General features: G+C 38.9%; 1 protein-coding gene across 1 annotated transcript; it reads right to left on the reverse strand.

Moving 5' to 3' along the window:
- Window positions 1-697: 697 nt before the first annotated feature.
- LOX (lysyl oxidase) lies at window positions 698-14,700 on the reverse strand. Its single transcript, XM_004042404.5, has 7 exons — window positions 13,549-14,700; window positions 13,087-13,195; window positions 11,589-11,726; window positions 10,196-10,352; window positions 6,678-6,773; window positions 6,242-6,357; window positions 698-2,939 (listed from the first exon to the last, which is right to left on the reverse strand). The coding sequence occupies exons 1-7, from the start codon at window positions 14,177-14,179 to the stop codon at window positions 2,933-2,935; spliced, it is 1,254 nt and encodes a 417-aa protein (XP_004042452.3). The 5' UTR covers window positions 14,180-14,700; the 3' UTR covers window positions 698-2,932.
- Window positions 14,701-20,578: the final 5,878 nt, after the last annotated feature.

Here is a 20,578-nt window from a genome sequence, read left to right on the forward strand (position 1 = left end):
TTTCTTCTAGAATCCAAATATTGGGAATGTTTATAAGTGTGACTATCCTATGAGATTTCAAAGAGAAAAAAAGTACTACAAATAATGCCTAGTGAGTAATTGGATGATAGAAATTGTAAATAAAGTTATTCTATAAAAATATACAGATTTTCTGGAAATAGGCAAGTTGTATACTCATATATGTTATGCTAGCCTCAGAGGTCAAGACATCTTTAACCCAGACTGTGGTCTGAATCATTATGAGATCACTAATATGGCATATTGTGAACTGACTCATAAACTCCGAAATTATGTTCCTATTTAGTCCATTTTCTGTCTTTTTTAGTGTAAAAGCCAATCTCCTGTCAGTACTCAACATTCTTTTTATCATTGCCAGTTCCTATTTTTTAAAATGTATTTAGAGTTTGGTAAGACTGGTCTGTGTTATTTTATTAATTGATAACCTTCATCAACTAATTATTATCTTTGAGTTTTGGCAGTTATTCAGAGAAGAGATTCAAAGTTCAAAATAGTTCAAAGAAGTTCAGTAATACTGAGTGTTAAATCAGTACTTGTGAGTTATTTGGGTGTGTTTAGAGGTGCCAGGAGGGGGATGAATGTTCATATAAGGAATAAAGTAGTATTTTTAGCTTCCTAATTGAAAAAAAAAATCGTCAAAATTAACCAAATAGTAGGTGTTATATTTAAAAGGCAGACATTTCAGGGATTGAACACATTTTTAATTATTAGAAATACATACATGCATATAATTAACCTTTAATTTATTTTTAAAAATAAATTATGGTCATGAAAAACAATAGTGCTTAAAATTGAAATTTCATAGACATGTAATTTTATTCCCTAAAAATGAAATAAGATGAACCTTATGGGTAATAATGGGATTTTTAATACTTATTGAGGTTATAGACAGTCTTTTTTATGTCTCAATGCATATCGTGTGAGTACTTGGCATATATTAGGCCTTCAAATGATGATGGATGGATAGACAGATAAAAGGCCCAATGAATGATTGTGAATGTGTCTTCTCCTATGTATCCATGATGATATTGCCTAGTTTTTAATACAAGCTTAAGAATCAATAAAATGATAGATCTGAAATCTGTAGATGCCAGTCTGGCTCAGTATTAATACTGACAGTAGTTTTTTTGTTTTTTAAGAAAGCAAGTATATTAAAATATCTCTGTTAGAAAAGATTACAATTTGAAAGGATCATTCTACAATCTTAGAACTAAAAAGAAATTTAAGGCAAAGAGGTACATCAAAGAAGCTATTCCATAGCTCAGTTACAGCTCAACAAAAGCTCTGTCTGTATTGTCTACTGGTAAGCTTGTGCCCTGGTAGCTAAGGATCATATGTACCGCTATATCCGCCAGTTGATGACTGTCCATCTCTAGCCCCTCTAACCATGCTGTGCACCCAGTGAGTGCAGAATGATTACTAGTAATTGATGTTGACTTTACAATTCTATGACATGTAATACAGGATGCCGAGGCACTTTTAAAATTCCACCTAACATGTTCTGGCACTGGAAAATCTTACTTGAGATTTTAATACTGGTTAATGTAGGAAAAATTCTGCTTAAGCACCACTAACTTAAAAGTGTAATTTCATTTTCTTGAATTTAGGTAAAAGCAAAATTCTCAAAATTCTATTATGGCACATGGTTTCACAGTTTCAAATGAAATCACAGCTGTCTCATTACGCAGCACAGTCCTTGGTTTTGCAGAAAGTATATTTTTCCTTTGTTCACCAACCCCTCAAGTATGTAATACTATGTGCTTTGCTAATTTAGACTATATCTCAGACACACACACATGTGTGACTGATTCCTGAATAACCCAGATGTTCCTGTGTTCTAGATAATATAAAATTTTTAACATTCCTCTAATAGCTGAACATCTTTTTAAAATCTAGAAAACTTGAAAAATCCTAAAATGTTTTTCAATTTTTTTAAGTTATTTGAGAGACAGTTGTGGTTTGTGGGGGACTTGTTTGTATGATTTTTATGTCAGCAAGAAAATTGTATCTTTGGCAAATACTTTAATATGTTTAAATGCATTTTACCTCTGGATGTATCACATCAGTCATCAAAATGACTTCCCAGTTTCACGGCTGCCTTACGTATACCAGTCCCAAGAATGGTGATATTAAGAATCCCACTTACAACATCTCTGCCCATGGGAAAGATAAAATGATAGAGGGCAGCCTCAAGAAATATCAGACAGGATTGGGCAGCTCCCTTACTTAATTTGTTCCAAAACAAAAGTTGACTCAAGTCAAAATGAAATTGTGCACTTGAAAGAAAGAAAGTTATCTACTAATTTTTTAAATGTAAACATACTTTTTATATAGGGATGTAACTATCTGAGTACATGTATTGCCATTTCTCTGCTATATAGTAATATTTCTTGACACCAATGGTAATGTATTTGTTTCTTTCTCAGCACCAGATGTGTCCATATGTATTTAAACAGTAGGAGCATTGTTTCTAAATTCATCTATGCTATGACATATATAAACCCATTATTATTATGTTTCACTAAAGTTCCAGCACTTTAGAAAAGTTTCAGTTCAAAGTCATTTTGGCTCATTCATTTAGATAATACTGACCATTTTGCACTATAATTTCAAAAGGAACATGAGAAATTTGGATTTCTTTGAAAGAGTCAAATATGTAATTACAGAATTGAAACACTGCGGTAATTCACAAAGTGATGTAAATAATAAACATTAAAAATTTCCCAAGTAATGATGACTTAAGCGTTCAAAATCCAGTTATGTGCTTTGTTATTGAAAACAGTCCAAACAAAAATTCTTTTGTTGTTTTCTGTTCTCTTTTTCAAAATACATAAATCCTACTGAAGTTAGTCTATTTTTTCCCACTTCAGAACACCAGGCACTGATTTATCCATTGGGAGTTTTGCTTTGCCTTCTAATACCTAGATTAAGAAGACAAAATAAGACAAATTATTAACCTGATAATATAATGAATGAGTACAACAGACAAATTTAAAGTCACCCTTTTAAAAACTTTATGCAACAGTTTCCCTCCACCTAAGCAGCAATCATGTTGTGAAATTATGCAGTAGTATGTCATTTTAATAATGGTTTGAAGAAAGTGACTATGTCAACAGCAGAGATGCCTGATGCCTACACTCTTCACATTTAGAGGCAAAGAAACCACTTATGAAACACTCAAGAGTACAACAGGACTTCTGGGACCAGCATCCCTGACCACGGGAATTCATTCCATGGAACAAGGGTGGCATGTCCACCAAGAAGTAGAGTCAAGGCCTCTGCTCCATCTTGAATTAGTCCTTCTCCAGCATGGCTTTGGATGTAGAATAATACATTAATAGGCAGAAACTGGACCAAAGCTAATCAATCAAATATTACTGTCTTTAAATGTGACCACAGATCTTCATGTAAGGAAGTAAAAATTCACTTATTCAAATCATAAACTACCAATTTCCAAACAGTAAATTCTGTGAGGAGAAAAAAAAAAAACTTACATAGTATCTTATAACTGAAAGGAGCCTCAGAGTCACCTGGTCCGTACATTTTGTTTCAATGAGGAAAATGAAGGAGAGAGGGTACATTAACAGCACACACCTATTCACCTATTTACTGGGTGGCTTTTACACATCAACAGAATGCTCTTAAATATCTGGCAGGAAAAGCAATCAGTGAACTGATAAATGATATGTCTTCAGAGTCACACTCACTGCTGCTTACACAGCCACCAGACTGACCTGATGGCCTTAGGCAAGTTACACTTCCTGCTCAAAAAGCTTCAGCCTCCCACTGCCTCCAGAATAAATTTTAGCCTGCTCTTCAGGGCTGTCTTCCATCTGGCCCCAACTTACTTTTCCATCCTTTTTGTCCAACTCGTAACTCCACAAAATTTATGCTTTAGCCAAACTAGAAGACTTGTTTTTCCAAACATGCCCTGCAGTTTCCTCCTGCCATGCAAGTTGCCTGTGACGTTGACTTGCCCTGGGCTTCCTTTCCTTAATGCTCCCCGGTGCATTCCCCAGACTTCAAGGCTCAATTCAAATGTATCCTAAAGTCACTCCTGAAACTCAACCCAAAGAGAACTCTCCTCTCTCTGAACTCTGATTCCTAGGAAGGAAGGCCTGATGTGAAAGTCAAAATATAAGAAGCAAGTATTACTATCCTGAAGGTGTGGAGTTTTTTTCTCAAATATTCTATACTTTCCCAAATATTTCCACTCAGAATAAGTATGATATTTTATTATGATCACTAATTATGAGTAATTTCACTTTTCCATATTTTCATCTGATTTATATTAGTTATAAACATTCCAGCTTCAACCACTCTTGAAGTTTGTTACAGTCAGTAATAACTAGTTAAAAAAAAAAAAAAATTCAACTCTATATGAGTGACCACATCAGGAATCCCTCTTGTACAGTCATATTGCTGGAGCAATACAACAATTTTTATTTCTTCTAAGTATCTAGCAATACCCAATTCAATGGATTCTACTGATTAAAAGCAAGAGATATTCTATGCAACAGACCTCTCCAGACCTATTTCTAGTGGGAAGTCAGTAAGACATAGTTGGGAGTTACCAAACTTATAGCAAAGGTCCTTCTGATCTCACCACATTTTATTTTACCCCTCATGAAACTTCTCATAGTGTATCTCTATTACAGTTATATGTGTAATTCTCTCACTTCCCCTACTCAAAATGCCTTTACTCAAATTATTTGAGAAAGAAATTCATTAAGCAGTGAGTGAGAGGCTGCAAGGTGGCAGACCCGTACCTGACAATGGGTATACAACAGTGGACAAGAGACTAAATCCAGCCATCACTGAGTAGAGCAGGAGACAGACATTAAACAAAGAAATTTGTAAGTAATTAACTGAAAATAATGTAATAAGGCTACAGCAGTATAGAGATTAGTAGTCCTATTTATGTTTGCATTATTCAGTAATATCTAGCTCAGGGCATCAACAAACAGTACAAAAATGAGAGTGCAAATGAATAAATGGAGAATGGATGAATAAATTAAGGAATTATAAAAATTAAGAAAAAATTAACTAATCTGTTTATTTAAGTGCAAATTATTTTAGCTTAAATTATAATGGTGTCCTGGCGGTGGGGGTCGGGGGTTGGTTCTACTATAACCAACTCCACACAATATGGGCCATAAAACCTGCCAGGTTTTCTGTGCTGTGGGCATGTTCAGAAGAATGTATGTGACTCTATTTTTTCAGTGCTATCCTTTTGCTATCACAGGCTTCATCTATCTCTAATGTTGTGACAACACTTGTAAAGCACAGTCTCTGCTTCTTTATGTATAAAGTCCTGGGTTTTTGTATCAGGCAGAAATTTCTATTAATTATGAGTTTCTAGTATAGCTCTGCTATACCTCTCTGTATGATCCAGTGGCACTGGTGGTTCTCCAGTGACAAAGCAAAGCTGATGAGTGTTGAATATCATTCCAATGGAAATAGTATTCTCATTGTTGGGAAGGCATAACTCAAGTGGCATATGTAATTATAATCTAGCACCCAGCAACACTTGGGGAGGTAGTGCTTAAGGAGATGGGGCAGGACAGACAGGCATGCAGTCAAACCTACCCAACTTTCTTTCATTATTTTCATCAGAGCACCTCCCTGTGAATAGATATCTTCCAGTATTTCATTCAAAGAAGAGTCTCAGGAGTAGGAATATTATGAAGAAACCTCCACACACCTCAATCTTTTGCAGAGTATTTTCCTAGTATCAATGGTTCTAGAACTCAAATATATGACATCTTGATTTGTACAGACCAGAGGGGGCTGAACTCTTCAGTTGCTTACTTTATGGCAGTGGTTTTCAAAATGTACTTTGAAGAACCCTAGCAATTCTTTCAGGGGCTGCGAGGAAGGGGCCAAGAAGCAACTACTGGGGCTTCTACAAGCTCACCCACTCTACATATTGAGCAATTTGATATATTGGGCCTTCACAAATGCCTTCTGGGTAAACACTGTGGTCTGTTTATGTCTTCTTCTGAAAACTAAGCTTCTCCTGAAAACTAAAAACCTTAGTACATTCTCCTTTGCCTTCCATTATTTAAAAAAATAAAATCAGACTGCATACCGTTTTCTGCCTTTGGTCTGCTTACAAGAAAGCTGCTGTAGTAGTAGAAACAGATACATTCTATGTATAATGTTTGGCATGAACAAAAATTATTTGTGACAACAATTACTTAGCTAAGCAAATAACACTTACGGTGAAATTGTGCAGCCTGAGGCATATGCATGATGTCCTGTGTAGCGAATGTCACAGCGCACAACGTTGTTGGTATAGTCAGATTCAGGAACCAGGTAGCTGGGGTTTACACTGACCTGGGCAACACAAAGAGTTCCTCAGTATTTCTTTTTCCATAGGGCTACAATAAGGAAATTGTTAATGAGGGCTTAGCTAAATCAAGCAGGGAAGGGATTTTAACTTAAGTAAGTGGTTAAACTCTGGAGACGTTATGGAAAGAGACTGCATATTTTCCCCTGAAGTTCTTTGAAATAAGACAGATTAGATTAGATTGTTTATAAATAGTTTGAGGATGTATAATTGCTTCCAATACCATGATTATTTAACATTTGAATCCAGAGAAGAGGGCCTATTGATCTGCAATATCAATATATGATATATTTTCAAAGGTCTTTACCTTTAGGATATAGTTTCCAGGTTTTACATCTGTAATATCAATCCACTGGCAGTCTATGTCTGCACCGTAGGTATCATAACAGCCAGGACTCAATCCCTAAAATAAACAAAATAAAAAAATTAAAATTATGGTATATGGTCAGACTATGCTAAATAATATGCTATTATTTGCAAATTAAATTTTAAGTTAGTACTTACAAGAGTCTGACATAAAACTATACTTATATTTCATCTCCCTTGAGAAGTATTTATTACTCAGCCTTATAGCACCTCCAGCTAAAAAAGATACAGGACTAATATAAGTAGTAGTACACCTCACTTCTTAAAAGTGTCATATATCACCAGAGATAAATGCAGTCTGAAGGAACAAAATAGGCCTCTACCAAAGTCTAGAATTTTAACAGTTCAGGAATAAAGGCCACATAATAATTATCTTAGCTCAAATGTCCTCTTCTCAGTGAAATCCTCCCCAATTTCCCCTTTTGGAAATTACCTTCTTGTGCTTTGAACGTCCATGATACTTTTTATTGTGGATAGCTTTTACAGTGTTTATCCCTTTTTGCTCTGCATTATAATCATGCTATGTAAGAATATAGCTAACCAGAGGCTGCAAGTTCCCTAAGGGTGGAGTTTACGTTGTATCTTTGAATAACCAACATTTATTAAATAGTATATGGCAGGAACAATCGTAAACACATATATGTGTGTGTGTGTGTATAAAAAAATTCAATTTTCACAACTACATGAGGGGCTATTATTATCTCCATTTTATAGATGAGAAAACTGAGGCAACACTAAGATCAAATAACTTACCCAAGGGTATCCAGCTAGTAAGTGGCTAAGCTGGCTAAGCTGGTTTTGAGTTTAGGTAATCAAGGTCCAGAGTCCCTGTTCTTAACTACCCCACTATACTCTCTCTCATACAGTCACTGAAATATGACATATTTTGTTGAAGGGGTAAATGCATGACTAAATTGATGAATGCCACATCACTCCACTTGCTAAAATATTCACATCAATAAGTAAATGAGTGCCTTCTACAGGCTGGGAGGAGAAAAATATAACAAATACAGTCCTTGCTTTTAAGAATGTTATAGTCTAGAGAAGTTTCCTCAGATTGGAGTCTGTAGGTATATTCTTGATTCCATTAGTTCTTCACAAAAAGTTTTAACTTGTATTTTTATTCTAATAGTAATTTAAATTAAAAGTACATGCTAGATTCATTTTAACTCAATACTGCCATTCAATTCTAGCAACCAATATTGCTTTGCTGTTTAAGATCACTTTGGTCACCCAAGAGACAGTAAAATCACCTTAGCATGCTCTACCAATGCTGGTTTAGCTGTAGCTTGATTTGGGAAGAGCAGGGGAGAATTGTGCTGTCATAGAGCACACAATAGCACAGACAGGCCAAACTCAGAAGGGTCAGTGTCACAGCAGTGAGACTTATATTCTGTTGTTATTATCTAGATTCCTACCTTGATCCATACATCACTTAACAGTATGTTGAGTAGTAAATAAAAAATGAAGAATTTTTGGTCTGATTCCAGCATACAATTCTGATTCTGGCATATAATACATACTCAATAAGTGCTAGTTATTACTTCTACTACTACCACAATGTTCATGACATTGTAAAGGATTCACTGGATGAGGTATTCATTTAAGATGGGTTTACATAATGCTTCAGTGCTTATCTTGCCTTCAAATAGACAAAAGAGCTTTAAAAATGCTGAAATTGGCACTCTGGAGTTCATAAGCTGGCAGAACTTAAGTATAAGCTTTGATTATTTGCACAAGCAAGCAAAAAACTAGAGTTACTAAGGCAAATAGGCATTTCATGTAGGCAAAGTCAAAATATAAAAACAGATTCAATGTTGAATGTTAGCTGAGGCTCTCTAAATCAGCAATTTGAGTTTTAGCAATACATACTATTTGTTACATTAAATTAATAAGGTGAATGCAACTGTTTTAGTTTCTTATATATTTAATATGTAAATTTTTGTCTCAGAACACAAGTTATTAATATGTAAAAGTATAAATCTAAAGAAGTTATACCTAGTTTTATGCTTGAATACATTTAAGCAGCATTACAATAAACTAATCTGAGTCATCATTAGGTGATTGAGAGACTATGTTTTCCTTTAAATGAAGTCCATGTGAAAGAGACATTGGTCTAATGAAAAAAACAAATATATAAATCACTCAATGCAAGATTTGGTGAATAATGGTTAAAAAGAACATATATGGAAGATGATTAACAGAAAGCTACCATATAAAATGAAATGGGGTCACCCCAAAGAAGGGGGGGAACCAGAAGTGCTATAATGTCTACAATCCCAGCTTCAAATATTTCAGAGTGAGCTGTCCAGAGTGCCTCTTTTTGTAAATGGGGCAAATAAACTCTAGGTCCCTTGCACAGGACTTGCAGATCACTGAAAAGGGAATCTGTATATGCACACATGAATAATGTGTGGGTAAGTTACATCTCCTCTTTCTTAAGTAAGTACTGTCCTGGGGCATGTAGAAGTTAACCTTTCCCCCTCCAATTGCTATGATGTTCTAAGCTCAGAGAAAAAAGCAATGGTAACATTTAGGTCACCAAACAGCTTCCTGCCACAGCCCTGGAATTTGCTTCCCAAGATGCCAACTGCTGATCCCTTCATACCCTCAGTTATGTATATTCACTACCCCTTGCCAAGATCTGGGCGGGAGTCAAATTATAATGTCCTTTTACAAATTAGGGTTTCATATGGAAATACTGACATAGATTTTAACTGACACGCATTTTCCAATGATAAAACATGCAAACTGCTTAGTTCAGCACTACTTTAAAAAAATCCATCCAAACAACATCTGACATCAATTATACTGTAGATTTAAATATATATGTGTGGAGAAAGAAATGGTGTCCTTCCGCTCTTATTTGCATTATTAAAAGAGGCAACTTTTTAAAGTGCTTTTAAAGAAACTTATTTTTCCTCCATTTGCTAACCCCAACCACTATTCTATTTTCAGCATAAAACAGAAGGAAGGAATGGTTTCACAGGTGAAAAAACAGAGATATCTTTTTTACAGTTATTTACTAAGCCAGATAAGGAATACAGAATGGGTGCATATGTTGTCAACCATTCAGACTTTTTCAGAGAGTAAATTTTTGTTCTTCATTGTGGAATGTAACAAGGACCCACACTGACCTGTGATCATGAATAGGGGCTACATGCATAACTGGAAATACTTCAAAAGTAATTTGGATCATCAAGCCATCATTTGCCTTTTCCCAATTATTTTCCATCTTGACAACATGGACCTCAAATTGCTTTATAAAAGAGAGGTGAGAGGAAAGAAAATACTAGACTCATGGGGTATATCATCTATAGTTTTCTTTGAGAACAGTCTCTGTATCCTTTTGATAAAAATGTGTGTGCTCTTTATGAAATGCTATTTAATGCTAACTAACGGTAGATGACCTGTTTCTCTCTGAGGCTTGAGGTTCTGGATTTCAGGGTGCCAACATACCTGTGTGTGTGCAGTACATGCAAATCGCCTGTGGTAGCCATAGTCACAGGATGTGTCTTCAAGACAGAAACTTGCTTTGTGGCCTTCAGCCACTCTCCTCTGGGTGTTGGCATCAAGCAGGTCATAGTGGCTAAACTCATCCATACTGTGGTAATGTCTAATGTCCCACAAAACAAAAAGATGGTGGTCAGTTACATACAGAGAAAGCAATGAAGATATTAAATGACTTCCCCCATGGCTTCACAAATTTGTTTTCACATTAAAATTGAGACCAAATTTATCTTCTAAAAGAGAGATTCATGCTAGGGTTTTTTTTCCCCCCCAGGACATAAATCTATCAAAATTGTAAGGTTTAACTTTGCTACTAGGACGAAAGACTTAGTTCAGTATTTTGCTTTCTTATTGTACCCCATTTTGTCTTTGAATATTAAATAGAAATGGACAATAAATTATCTGTGCTCAAGTGAAACTTGCCCTGTGTTCTCTAGTGTATTCCCCTTGGCTGCCACTGCTGATGTTTCATTCCAAAGAGCAGCACATGACTTTTTCAAGGTTTCTATGAGATTTTAAAAAATTGAGTTCTCATATATTTAAAATCATTAGTGAAAAGCAAGGGAGAACTCATGGCATGTTTTATCCACCATTATTATTTAAATAGTACACACTTTTATTTAGAAATAAAGTATTCCTATTTTATCAGGAAATTAAGTGACTTGTATCCACTTTTGTTGTTTCATTAAATGGAAGGTGCTGAGCTGTTCATATTCCCACATAAGGAAAAAGCAATGAGGACTGGCTTGGGTTTCAGGAAGTAAGTTTAAGGCCACACATGAGGATTTCCTGAAAATAAACATCCAGGCAAGTTACTAAGGCAAATGATAGAATTACCTTATGCAAAAATCCTTAAATTTAGGATAGAAAAGGCAACCACCTTGGGCTTGATACAGGTCTTTTAAAAGATGGAAGAAGGTCCTTCTGAGCTGATGGGATGTATCATCTACATCTTTCTTTGAGAATGGTTTCTGAATGCTTGTGATAAAAAACGTGTGGTCTTTATGAAATGCTATTTAATGCTAACTAACTGTAGATGATCTTGGCTATAATGGACTTTTAAAGAAATCCTATCTGTAATGCATTGGAGTAAATTTTATTGAAGTCAATTGCTGTATCCTATCAACAGCTTTAATAAGCTGGGCTTCAGATTTTCCATTTCAAAAGATAACAGTATCTTGTAGTAGATGGGTTATGTGAAATTACATAGAGAAAAATTCTAAATAAAAGTAATAGCAATTTTCTCCCTTCAGGTAAGAAATAAGACTTGCATTTGTGATATCAAAAATCACCCGAAAAATGAAAAGCAACCCAAAAGTACCCAGGAGGCCCATTTACTTACTGATGACAACTGTGCCATTCCCAGGAATATCTTGGTCGGCTGGGTAAGAAATCTGATGTCCCTTGGTTTTTCACTCTTTGGGGAAATCTGAGCAGCACCCTGTGATCATAATCTCTGACATCTGCCCTGTATGCTGTACTGTGATTTTGAAAAAAGAAAAAATTATTATATTCATGGAATATTAACTAAAGACAAAATTACAAATAAAACCTCCATTATATAGTAGTGATAATCCTCCTTCCCCAACTAGACTATCAGTTCCAAGAGTCTAAGGCATTTTGTTTATTTTGTTCATTGCTGAATCCGAAGCTCCTAGAACCGTCTTGGAGTAGTCAGAGCTCAATGAATATTTGGTGAATAAGTGAATGAATAACACCTATGGAAATCCACAGATCTTAACAGTAAAAACATAATAAGCATTAAAAATCTAAATGTCAGAAGTAAACGTTAGAATCAATTCAAGTTTGATCATATGAATGAGTGAAACTGAAGTGGAAATAATCCCCCAATAAAAAAAAATTCATAGATGTTTATTACAAACTTCAAATTTAACAAAACTTTTAAAATAGTTAATGAGCTGCAAACTGAGGAAATAACTCTAAAAGAGCATACCCAGATTTGAATTAATAACTTTGTAACTTCACTATCCCAAAACAATGGCAGTACTGTAAAAACATCATAGGGAGTTCAATGGTGTGAGTGATGCAAGACTCAGGAATGAAAATGAGCTTGGATTTCTTCACTTCCTTTAGCCTGACAATTATAAAGGGTCAAAGTGGAAGAAATGTACAAATAAACATCACTGTGTTCCTACTAATATATTTAGTGTGTCTATATGTTCAGATGGTATTGATGACCTTATTTTACACTTTAAATTTTTGATTAAATTTTTATTAAAACATCTTTTGCTCCCTCTGCTGTTTCCCAGCAGTAAACTCAGAGAACCCCAATCCCAGAGTTACTATTTTATTTTAGAATAGTGGAAAAACAAAGCTCTTGCTCACGGTCTTATTCTGGCTGAAGTAATACCAAAACAACCAAGTTCATCGTGGTCTCAAACAAAAGAGGAAAACTTAGTCTTTACCAATGAGGCTACGATGGCAAATTTGCCCCGAATCTTTTAAGGGGGTATTAACACACCCTTCCATTACAATAAATTTTTTGAATTACTGTATAGTTGTTTTATGAAAACTGATTGGAACAATTGACTCCGAAGTTTAAGTATCTTGGAAAAAGAGCATGAGACTTTCAGTCTCCAGGATAAGGGTTTCCTCCACCTCTGTGATTCGTGCTGCACTTTGAGACAGAACCCACAGAAATCTTCAAAATATTAACTCTCCGTCCAGGTCAGCATGCCCAGGAGGTCACGTCCCACTTCCCAGCTCTTGTCCCACTTCCTAACATTTGTCTGCGCGAAACAGTAGCAGTCAGAACCAGGCACCAGAGCGCCCCCTGAAGGTAGACCGGGGAGCGGGGCCTCAGACATCTCAGCCCGTACCTGGCCAGACAGTTTTCCTCCGCCGCGCATCTCAGGTTGTACATGGACATCTTCTGCACGTACGTGGACGCCTGGATGTAGTAGGGGTCGGCCACCAGGTCTGGGAGACCTAAACGTCAGCAGGCGACGGGCGCAGCAGTGAAACAACCCGGCGCCCCCCGCTCCAACTCCCTACCCCTCTAGGTCCCTTACTCCTCACCCTTCGCCCACCAGGACTGCAGAGTGGAGCGGAGGACAGCAAGAGAACTGGGGACGCCCGGGACTGCAAAGCAATGGGAAAAGGAAGCAGGAGGGGCCAGACGCGCGGTTTGCACTGGATTCCAGGGCTGCCACTGCAGGCGCGTGGGGGAGGGATCGGATCTGCGAGGACCGGGGCCCGCCGCGCCCAGGCAGCCACGTCGAGAAGCCACATAGCTGGGGACCAGGTGCACGGGTGCTTCCAGCGGACTTGGGGGTACTTACCGTACTGGAAGTAGCCAGTGCCGTATCCGGGCCGGTACCTGCCCCCAGGTCTGGGCCTTTCATAAGTATCGTAGTAGTTGTAATAAGGGTTGTCGTCAGAGTACTTGTAGGGGTTGTATGGGTCGTCGCCCACCATGCCGTCCACGCGGCTGGGCGGCTGCAGGTTACTGAGCGCAGGAACATCTCCCGGCGCTGTCTGGTTCTCCGCGCGCGAGGCGCCAGCTTCGCGGGCTCTAGATGTCGAGTAGCCAGCTTGGAACCAGTGACGGGCGGTGGGCCTGGGGCGGCCAGCGGTGACTCCAGATGAGCCGGCCGTCCGCGCTCGCGCCGCGGCGGTGCGGTTGTCGCGGATCAGCAGGATCGGAGTGCGGGGCTGCTGGGCGGAGGCGTTGGCTGCACCAGGGACGGCGGCGCCGGGGTCCCGGCGGCGCTGAGGCTGGTACTGTGAGCCCAGGCTCAGCAAGCTGAACACCTGCCCGTTGTTCTCCCATTGGATCTGCTGGCGCCAGGCGCCCGGAGCCGCCGGCGGCTCGCGCGGGGGCTGCTGTTGGCCGGCGGCGGGAGGGGCGCAGTGCACTAGCGCGCAGAGCTGCAAAGGCCCGAGCAGGAGCACGGTCCAGGCGAAGCGCATCACTCCTTTTGCCAGATTGACCCCGCTCGAGGAGGACGTGGCTCACAGAAAAGAAAAACGGGGCTCAAATCACGTGAGGGAAGGAGAAATCTTCAACCAAGGAGGCGAGCGGAGCACGGGTATCTCAGTCTCCACCAAGCAATGCCAAGGGTGGGATTCAGACCCTTCCCCAGTCAAGGCGGCTGCTCGGACGTGGCACCCTTCCCTTTCCCCTTTCTCAGTCCTGGAAGGCAACGGGGAGCGGCGCGGCAGTCCCGGAGAGCGGGCAGTGTCTGGAGTGAAGGAAGGAGGAGAGATTTTAAACTTTCTGGCACGTTTGCAAAGTTACACAAGCCGTTCTGGCCCGGCCGCCCCTCAGCTATTTGTTCACGTAATGCGATTGGAAACGTGCAAGGCGGACAGCTCCTCGCCTCTGCCCCTCCCTCTCTCCCGTCCCTGCCCTCCTCCCCCCAGACACGTTGCACAGGGAGCGTTAAGGGGAAAGAACAAAACGGAACACACATCCTGAGACACACTGGCTTAATCTGGGGCGAACATGCAGGAATTTCAAAAAAACTCAGACAGGCGAAGGCAGCCAGGCCATGGGGCGACGCCAAAATATGCACGAAGAAAAATGCTATTAGGTCACCAGCCCTTGAGAGGCGGGAAGTCGGGAGGTTGGGAGGGTGCTGAGGGCGAGAGGGGGGCAGGGGAGGATTGTGACTAAAGTTTATCCATAAAAGAGTTAACCAGACACATTTCCCAAAGCACACTCACTCGCTTTTATGGGAAGCGCCCTCAGCAAATAAACCCCAGGATATCAAATTTTGTTTTTCTGTGTGTAGGTAATATGAGAAATGGGTTACAAATTTATTTCCTACAGTGAATATTTTAATAACCAAAAGTGAAATTGTACAGGGAACAAAGCCAGCTAACGCTGCAGCGATGAATAAACCTGTCTTTTTCAAAATGCCGGCCTGGTTTGTACTTTGAGTAGAAGTGGAGAACCATCTTTCATCTCCACAGTGTCTACAAGGAAGATTCACTGAAGACTAGAACAAGTCCGCATGAGAAAGCACTCAGAAGGCATCTTCACATATGCATTTTATAAGACATTTTTCTCCATCTTATAAAGAAGTTTGACTTTGGATTTAAAAAAAAATTAAATCACCTCTGTTAAATACTGAAAGTCAGTAAAACATCGCATGCTGTTTGATTTATCTTCCAATCTAAACAAAGAAGTTGCTGAAGAAACAGCCTTAGAGTTTAGATTTTGGTAAAGAGAAGGAAGTAGGAGTGGTCAGAAAAGAATATAGGTGGGGGATAAATTATGCTGACTGGAAAGAGATACATAATGGAGGAGTTATTCATATACCACTCAGGGTTTGGGCAGTGCTAGAAACCTTGCAACAAAAAATGGTTACTAAATGGTCTGATTTAACACTACTACTCAAAACCAGATTTTGGTAACCATTTTATTGGTCTCATCATTGGGCTGTTGTCCAGACATAATTCAATATTCACATACCTCTGTTAGTCTCTGTCTCTCCATATTTAATCACCACATTTTGGTGGTGTGGTGGACCTCTGCTGATTTTGACTGCCTCACATCCATTTTCCTTTTCTTTCTAGTAAGAACAACCGAATTTTCCTTTGAGGGGCTTCCCACCCACCCCACTCAGTTGCATAGTGGAAGGACTGAGCATTTATGAGACTTACCCACTTCAAGAAGTGGTCATGAGATCCAGGTTTGGCTAATCAAGCCATCTCTCTAGATGGTTTAATTTTATCTGGGATCTGAATCTTGAGCAGAAGGACACTGTCAAAAATGTTGCTCCTCAAACTACTAAAGAAAGTGCCCAGGCCTGGCGCAGTGGCTCACACCTGTAATCCTAGCACTTTGGGAGGCCAAGGCGGGCGGATCATTATCATTGGAGGTCAGGAGTTCGAGACCAGCCTGGCCAACATGGCAAAACCCCATCACTACTAAAAATACAAACAAACAAACAAACAAAAAATTAGCTGGGCGTGGTGGCGCATGTCTGTAATCCCAAACTACTCTGGAGGCTGAGGCTGGAGAATTGCTTGAGCCCGAAGAATTGCTTGAGCACAGAAGGCAGAGGTTACAGTGAGCGGAGATCCACCACTGCACTCCAACTTGGGCAACAGAGTGAGACTCCATCTAAAAAACAAACAAACAAACAAAAATGTGCCCATTATGTCTTGCTACATTGATCCCTCCCCCGCCCCGCCCCCCAAGCTACTTTAGGTGAGTACATTCTGAGACCTGATTCTTCAGCATTTCCTTCTTTCTTTCTTACTCCCCAACCCCCCCCCCACCCCCCCATACATTCCTTTGTGACTGAACATGGTCAGAGTCAATTTCTGTTGTTTTCCACCTAAGAAGGCTGACTGACACTGAGCAGGGTGTGGCTGCTTCTGTCACCTAATCAGTTCACATGATTCTCAGTTCAGGGTGATGGGTTTGGTTCAGTTTGAGTCAAGTTAGATTTCCCCTGCCCATGACCGCACAGCATCCTTGGTCACAGGGAAATATCACATGGAAGCTTGCCAATGGGTTGGCAAATGTATTACTTACATGATAATTTGCACTTGAAGATGAACATTCAAATGCAGTTCCCACTGATGGCAAGTCAACAGTGACATCTCACTCTCCCTATAAGGGTCAGAGACATCCCTAGCTGTCATTTTACAGACTTGCTGCAGTGCTTAAAATTAAACTACTCAACTCCTCCAAACCCACTAAGAAAGATGGAGTGAAAGAGAAGAAACAGGTGTATAGATTATAATTTCAATGGACAGGCCAAATTACAGGAGAAGCAGGAAGCGAAAGAGTGTAATTATCCCTCATCTGAAAAAGGTTCTGCATGTGCCCATGAACAGCTTATTCCCTAGACTAGAAAAGCCTGAAACTGCTATTACTTGACCACAGGTTCCTGAGGGAAGACCTCTGCTATGCCAGACATAGTGTCAGAATGGCAGACCAAAGCAGCACCCCTAATGGGAGGGTAGAAAGTTTACACTGGATCCCAGATAAAATGCCGTGTTTCCAATCCTAGTGCTCCAATAAAAAAAAAAAAAAAAGCTGTGTCTCTTTGGACAGTTTATTTACTATCTCTGGCTTTTGTTATATTTAGGATTCAAGGATTAACCAAATTCTTTCTAAAGTATCTTTCCTAGTTTTAAAATCTCTGATTTTTGTGAATATTCAAGTTATTCCAATTACTTTCGATTCATTGATTATAATGTGTTCATTATGATTATTAATATTTAATCAACTAATTTTTTTAGTTGGACTTTAAAACATTGGATGCATTCTGTGTGAGTTAGAATCTGCAGACTGCAATTTTCTCATTCTACATATTTCCCAATAGTGAAAGTCAATACATATTTATTTGTTTTACAAACATTTCTTGAACACATATATATGTTCCGAAGTGTAGTATACCATAATGGTTACTTGCACACGTGAGCACTAAAAGTTTAGAGCTGAATGAAGTTGATCCTTTTTTCCAGATTTGCTCCAACAGACTTTAAAATTCTTATCAGAGTATAAGTAACTGACTAGAGCAGTAATGATGTGCAATGTTTATTTTCTTAAAACATGTACACACTACCAAAAGAGAAAAACACACTACCCTTTGTCACACATGCTAATGAAAAGCTTAGTTGATTTTCACTCTCCTTCATTTCCTCTAAAATCTCTCTGGCTTAGGACTCTGTCAGCTGAAAAACAAACATGTGGCTACCACATTTGGGGACAATACAGTGTTTGCAAGCCCTGCGGGAGATAATCTAGCCACACATTGTGTTCCCTGTTCAATAACAAAACTATTATTCACAAGATTGGAGAAACCATAGTTCCTTTCCACTCAAAACTGAGATGATAATGATGATGACAATAATAATAATAAGCCACAGCTACATCAAGATACAAACAGCTTTTTTTGCTTTGATAAGATCCACAGCTGATTGCACTTTTGACCATGAGATTTTCTTCTCGTGAATAATTCTGCAGTATGTGCCATAAGAGAAGGGAAGGAATGTTGCTAATTCTTTTTTTGAGTTTCTAGCCCATCAGTATCAAATCTTTAAACGGCAATGTCTGGCCCACTGGCCAAGAAATGAAAGTTGTTGTAATGCTATGTTCCTGGTATTTGTTAAATACATTTATTTTTGTAGGACATTTCACATAAATGGAAAACAGAAAGCCGAAACCATAAAGCAGGGCCTCTGAATTGCAGAAGCCAGAACAGTAATGCCACAGTCAAAGCAATCAGGTTCAAGTGTAAATTCTTTTGTTTGAGGCTCAAGAAGCTCATACAAAGCTTGTTTTTTGGTAAAGAGTAATGGTTGTATGTGCTTTGGTTCCATGTGGTTTGAAAACAAAACAGCACAGAGAATAAAATTTAAAAAGTGGAAAGTTGGAGATGTGTAAGGGGAAAATGATTGAGAAAACAGAATGCCATATAACACAAAGGAGAATACACTCTGAGTGTTGAATTAGGACATTGAGGATACTTAAAAAGTAATTAAGAAATGTAACAGAGTGAAATACAGAACTAGAAATCTTTTTACTTGGAGTGAAATGGAGGAGAGGAGTAAGTTAGCCTTAAAGTTAACAGTGTGCTTGTGTTCCCTTCTACTACTCATCCTTGCCTTCTGCCACATACCACTTCCAGGTATTCACCCAAATATAAAAAGTAGACGGTTGGGTACACACTTGTCTGTGTGTCAAGACTGAACTGAAAAAAAAAGTATAAACAAACTGAGTAGAAGAATTCCAGAAATAATAACTTTTAAATATATCTGGCTTGGTTACCCATTCCTTTGGGCCACCTAAGGAATGGAAAAGTGGAGTTTAACTCTAAGGAATAGAAAAGTATTTCATTCTGGTGTCCTTAATGCATGTTCATGTGTGATGAAGTAAAGAATGTCAGTTACTGAAACAAAATGGGAAAATGAGAAGAGGTGATATGATAGGAGAATGGGTCTTTGAAGTACAGGGGATCAGAGTTCAAAGTAATTAGTTCTATTAACAATAAAAATAAGGGTTCACCGGGAGGCGAAGCTTGCAGTGAGCCGAGATTGCGCCACTGCACTCCAGCCTGGGTGACAGAGCCAGACTCCGTCTCAAAAAAAAAAAAAGGGTTCAGCCAATTGGCAAAATTGTTTACAAGTAAAGTCCACATGATTTAATTGGTCCTGATAGACAGTCCAATGGCAAAATGGCAAAGTTCTTCATGCTGTGGGGTGTATAGGGTCATTTTTGTTATTAATTGATACAATGAAGTGTGCTCCTAGTTCTACCTCTGGACTTCTTTTCTGCTCCTAAGCTCTTGCTGGATTCAGTTTCACTGTCCCAGTACCCTAAAAGTTATTTAATATAACCTAGGCATGATCCTCCAAAATCGTGGGGTATAAGTCAGGAGGGTCCTGACTTATATTCTTCTTCTGCCTATCACATGCAATGATTGCAATCTTACTACTAGGCAGTCATCCCTCTGCTTTAACTTAACTCAGTGTGCATTGCCTTCTCTTAAGGCCCAGGTAAAACAAGATGACAAATGTCTAACGTCTTAATGGGAATTATCTGAGATTTAATTTTTTGTCCCTCTCTCCTGTAAAATGATAGATCTCAGAATATTTGAGGGTGTTGTGTGTGTTTGGAGTGAAGGCAAAGTGGAAGGAAAATGTTGATGAGGCTGTGAAAGTGAAAACCTGCTTCACAATTATGCTTGAGGTCAACTTTGAGAATCAGTTCTTTTTCTTTCTATTATGATTAGAATGCTACTCTTGATTATATAGCACCTTAATCAAACAATGAATTTTTTTTTTTTTTTGAGGCAGAGTTTCACTCTTGTCTCCCAGGCTGGAGTACAGTGATGAAATCTCAGCTTACTGCAACCTCCGCCTCCCAGGTTCAAGTGGTTCTCCTGCCTCAGCCTCCCCAGTAGCCAGGATTACAGGTGCATGACACCACACTCAGCTAATTTTTTTATTTTTATTTTTAGTAGAGACAGTGTTTCGCTATGTTGGCCAGGATGGTCTTGAACTCCTGACCTCAAATGATCAGCCTGTCTCAGCCTCCCAAAGTGCTAGCTGGGATTACAGGTGTGAGCCACTGCGCCCAGCCTGAAATTTTTTTATATAATGGCTCTTGAAGCCATGAGTCTTTTAAACAGGCTCAGTTAGTTATAATTAGTCCTATAACTATATTGCAGTAAACATGGGTTTCTCTGACTTTTATATATTTTCTAATATTTCAACTGTTTTATGGATCACAGTTATCTCTTTCAGAAGGCACAGAGAAAAAAACTTAAGCCCTGTGTCATAAAGTCTGTGGGAACTGTGTCTCCAATAGGTCACATAATGGCGCTGGACTCTTTGACCCTATTC

The sequence above is a fragment of the Gorilla gorilla genome, chromosome 4 (genome assembly GCF_029281585.2).
Source record: "Gorilla gorilla gorilla isolate KB3781 chromosome 4, NHGRI_mGorGor1-v2.1_pri, whole genome shotgun sequence".
NCBI lineage: Eukaryota > Metazoa > Chordata > Mammalia > Primates > Hominidae > Gorilla > Gorilla gorilla.